General features: G+C 46.6%; 1 protein-coding gene across 1 annotated transcript in view; it reads right to left on the bottom strand.

Moving 5' to 3' along the window:
• Nucleotides 1-5,000, bottom strand: part of LOC130103909 (CREB-regulated transcription coactivator 2) — a 31,598-nt gene that overhangs the window by 1,878 nt on the left and 24,720 nt on the right. Inside the window, exons 8-11 of the mRNA XM_056270257.1 lie at nucleotides 3,881-4,095; nucleotides 2,401-2,822; nucleotides 1,295-1,597; nucleotides 64-156 (exon numbers count right to left, since the gene is read on the bottom strand). Of these exons, the coding sequence (XP_056126232.1) occupies nucleotides 64-156; nucleotides 1,295-1,597; nucleotides 2,401-2,822; nucleotides 3,881-4,095 (1,033 nt within the window). The remainder of the gene's footprint in view (nucleotides 1-63; nucleotides 157-1,294; nucleotides 1,598-2,400; nucleotides 2,823-3,880; nucleotides 4,096-5,000) is intronic.

Below are 5,000 nucleotides of genomic sequence, written 5' to 3' on the forward strand. Positions count from 1 at the left end.
GTGTGTGTGTGTGTGTGTGTGTGTGTGTGTGTGTGTGTGTGTGTGTGTGTGTGAGTGTCTCACCTGCTGGCTCAGACTCAGGTTCTGGTTCTGGCGGCTGGTTAACTGCAGGTCCAGGTACGGGTCGTCCAGCAGAGAGTTCAGGAACATGGTGTCCTGAGTAACCGCACGCACACACACACACACACTCCTCCATTAGTGGAGTATCATCATGTCTAGACCAGTGCTATTTCAGTTTTCACCTCATGTAACCAGAACTGAAGTGTGGCACCAGTGCAAACTGAATAATTAGGCATTAAAGTCAGCAGGAAAGAAGTTATCTTTACTTTTTCTATTGCGACGTATAACGTAGTGAAATGCCTTTCCGAAAAGCATTAAAAAAAATTACTGTATGTGCAGATAAATAATTTATAATGACATCACGGTTTTCTCCAGAGCGGCTATACATATATACACTCACCGGCCACTATATTAGGTACACCTGTCCAACTGCTCGTTAACACTTAATTTCTAAGCAGCCAATCACATGGCGGCAACTCAGTGCATTTAGGCATGTAGACATGGTCAAGACAATCTCCTGCAGTTCAAACCGAGCATCAGTATGGGGAAGAAAGGTGATTTGAGTGACTTTGAACGTGGCATGATTGTTGGTGCCAGAAGGGCTGGTCTGAGTATTTCAGAAACTGCTAATCTACTGGGATTTTCACGCACAACCATCTCTAGGGTTTACAGAGAATGGTCCGAAAAAGAAAAAACATCCAGTGAGCGGCAGTTCTGTGGGCGGAAATGCCTTGTTGATGCCAGAGGTCAGAGGAGAATGGCCAGACTGGTTCGAGCTGATAGAAGGGCAACAGTGACTGAAATAACCACTCGTTACAACCGAGGTATGCAGCAAAGCATTTGTGAACCCACAACACGCACAACCTTGAGGCGGATGGGCTACAACAGCAGAAGACCCCACCGGGTACCACTCATCTCCACTACAAATAGGAAAAAGAGGCTACAATTTGCATGCATGGGGTACCTAATAAAGTGGCCGGTGAGTGTATATGAATGAACTAAATTAATAACTTTTTTACAGCAGAAATGAAGCATCACTGAACTCGCTTAAGCTGGACTGAGACGCTCTTCTCTTCTAGACACACACTCTGTTGCATTGTTCTCCTGTTATCTCTGTAAAGCTACTCTGAAACTCTGTGCTGTAAAAGCGCTGTATAAATAAAGCTGACTATAGTAAGGAGTGATGTCATATTTATGGACCGGTCCAGTGCCGATAGCGAGTGTTGTGACTCACGTTGTACAGGTCCAGCTCGCTGATGCGGCTCTGCTCGTCCCGCTGGGCGTCCGCCGGACACACACTCCCCGCGCTCGGGCTCTGGTTCTGGTTGGGCCGCTGCAGCTGGAAGTTCTGCGTCTTGTGCAGGTTTTGCATGTTGTGTAGATGAAGCTGTGCGGTCTGTGATGACGGCCGGAGCGTGTGTGTGTGTGTGTGTGTCTGCGCAGGAACAAGACCTTTCTGAACCGGCTGCGGCTGCCCGAAAGAATACTGAGACGACCTCTGATCCCCCAGCAGCTTACTGGTGTCCAGAGCCACTCCCTGACACACACACACACACACACCCACACACACCACACGCACGCACACAAGCGCACACACACACACACACACACACGCACACACGCACACACGCACACACACCACACAAACACACACGCACACACACACACACACACACACGCACACACACACACACGCACACACACACACACGCACACACACACACACACCACACGCACGCACGCACACAAGCGCACACACCAGCACACAGAGAGAGAGAGAGAAAGAATATACATTTTTTATGTTATAATATTTTCTTTTATTATTTTGATGTTTTTATTATTATTCTATGCATTCCAAGCTTTGGCAATATTGTATTATTTTACAGAAAGTTTAGTGTGATGGGTAGGTTTAGTGAGTGTGAGTGTGTGTGTGTTGGGTAGGGTTAGTGTGTGTGTGTGTCCGTGTGTGTGTTGGGTAGGGTTAGTGTGTGTGTGTGTTGGGTAGGGTTAGTGTGTGTGTGTGCGTGTGTTGGGTAGGGTTAGTGTGTGTGCGTGTGCGTGTGTGTTGGATAGGTTTAGGGGTCGGGTTAGTGTGTGTGTGTGTGTGTGTTGGGTAGGGTTAGTGTGTGTGCGTGTGCGTGTGTGTTGGATAGGTTTAGGGGTCGGGTTAGTGTGTGTGTGTGTGTGTGTTGGATAGGTTTCGGGGTCGGGATAGTGTGTGTGTGTGTGTGTGTGTGTGTGTGTGTGTGTTGGATAGGTTTAGGGCTCGGGTTAGTGTGTGTGTGTGTGTGTGTTGGATAGGTTTAGGGCTCGGGTTAGTGTGTGTGTGTGTGTGTTCACCTGTGTGATGGAGCCGAGCGAGGACGAGGTGGGCGAGAACTGTTTGGGGTGGTGTCGGCGTGTGTCCTGAGGCAGGATCACGGGGGTCAGCTGTGCTCGTCTGCGGGGGGACGTGTTCATCTGCACCTGTCCAGGTGCGAGCGCAGCGTAGGAGCCCGAGAAGCTGGGATTACTGGGATTACTGGCTGCCGACTGGAGGGAGGAGCTACTGAGGGACGACTGCAGCGACTGGCTGCTGAGCGATGACCTCAGAGAGGGGGAGGAGCTTAACGAGGACTGCAGGGAGGGGTTGCTCAGCGACGAGTGCAGGGAGGCGGAGCTCGGGAACGAGTGACTGCTGAGAGATGATTGGATGTTGGGGTTGCTAAGCGACGACTGGAGGGAGGGGCTACTCGACGTGCCCTGCAGAGACGGCAGCAGACCTGAGGACACATGTGGTTTATATTAACGCCAGCATTAGAGCTGCTCTACATCATGGCTCCACTTTATATACAACTTTGACTCTCTGGTGCTCTTTGAAAACTGAAAAAAAAAAAAAAAATTATTTTTTACTTGATCTGAATGGTGCACAACTTGGTAAAGGTTAAATGGTCCTGAAAAAATAGTCCCACTCGGAAACGAGCGCATTGTAATTGAATGAGAGTTTCCTCTAGTGGAAGCGTGCGGAACTGCAGCCGAACACACACTCACTGAACGCTCGTTTACTGAGAGATCAGCTCACGTGCGGAACACACACTTGTTGAGATTTACGGCTTAGATTTTCATGCAGTTTTAGAGTAAAATGTGTCTTTGAAAATATATATTTCATATAAAATTGCAAATGGTATTTTTGTGCATTTTAATAACAATAAAGGTCAAATTCTGTAACTTTTTTTTGTACTTTTTTCACTTCAGCAATAATCTGCCGAGTGTCGTCTTTGAGAAGAGATCAAACTTCAGTCTGTCGCTCTAAAGCATTCAAGATTTACCAGTTTAAGTAGGAAATTAAAATTTCAGGTCTATGCTCAAAAATGGTTGATAAATACAGCGCAAATATAATTTAGTACCATAAAATCCCCCGTAAAAAATTACAACATTTTTTTTTTCTCCCACCTCCTGGTCTGTTGAGTGTGATGCAGCCCTCTTTGGAGGACAACTTTATTTATTTTATTTTATTAAACTGTAATATCTGAATGAGTTTGAAAACAGAATGAGTTTGAAAATTACACATATTAAATAAAATAAAAACATTATCGAACTAAAATATAGCACATTCATTTCATTGAAATGAAAAAATTCGGTGGTTTCTGACCGCCGACACGCGAGCAGCACCGAGGGTGAAGAGCTGTGCAATAATATACAGTCGTCAACATTGAAGTGGATCAAAGCCTTTCATCAAAGTTAGACATGAATTTTGAACAATATCCGTTCTTGTTAAAGGACAACTTTAATCAACTTTTTTGATCCACTTCAAATGTTGAGCCTGTAGTGACATCAGCACCTGAGGAGTGGAAGGAGCCGGTGATGCCCAGCTGGGTGAGGGTGCAGGTCAGGTTCCCGGTGCTGAGCGACGGGTATCCGGGCTCGTCCGGGTCCAGCGGTGTGGGAAGAGGAGACGGGAAGTGCAGACTGGACAGATCCGGCAGCGAGCCGCCCGTGTTCAACACTGACGGGCCGTGAGCGGCGCCGCCCTGCTGGTCCGGAGAGGGAAACACACTGCACACACAAACACAGTGACGGTCAGATACTGACCTGACAGCAGCGCACATGCAGCAAATAAAGAGAGAGACTGAGTCCATACTGTAAATAAATATGGGCGTAGTGTTAGTGACATCACACGTAGTGAAGCCCAAAGTGGGCGGAGCCGGCCGTCGCCATCTTGGCAGCGCCACTCCCGGATAAACGAACATGTGCAGCGAGGCGGATTAGCTGAGGTGATATAACGCTAGCAGACAAACGGCTAGTAGTGACATCAGCGGCAATCCACCTGTCACTCAAGTGGCCACGCCCTTAATTATGCAGAACTTTAAGACTTAATATAATTTAAACGGATGAGTTATAAAAATATTCACGCCCCTCACAGTCGTCATGAAGGGCAACATTAGCGATATAGACCAAAACCACTTTTTGGACCAGGCTGTAAACATGTTTAATTCTGCTGTAAAGTTGGGTATTTTAACATGCGGGTCTATGGGATTGAGTCTCTTCTGCAGCCGGCCTCTAGTGGCCAGTGGAGGAACTGCAGTTTAATCACTTCAGTGTTGATTCAGGAGAGAGAGCGGAAGGCTGCCGCTTGACTGAAACTTGATGGTCTTAAACCAAGAACCAGCCGAGATCATCATCATCATCACTTACATCACGACTGAGATGCTCGATAACTAACCTTTAACCCGTTTAATCCCAAATTTTTTCTTGCAACTTGAGTACATGCATTTTACTCCTTAGACCTCCCTAACACTCAAACATTATGCCTTTTTTGATTTTATGTTGGTTAAGTTAGTGAAATATTAGGTTTTATACTCGGTCACAATAGTGACCGGTGGGAAACAACATAGTCAGAATTCATTCAAATTCTTCAATTAGACCTATTGACACAATTCATTCCAAGACATCCAATATCT

The sequence above is a fragment of the Rhinichthys klamathensis genome, unplaced genomic scaffold, assembly GCF_029890125.1.
Source record: "Rhinichthys klamathensis goyatoka isolate OS25496 unplaced genomic scaffold, OSU_Roscu_1.1 h1tg000300l_1, whole genome shotgun sequence".
NCBI classification, from domain to species: Eukaryota; Metazoa; Chordata; class Actinopteri; order Cypriniformes; family Leuciscidae; genus Rhinichthys; species Rhinichthys klamathensis.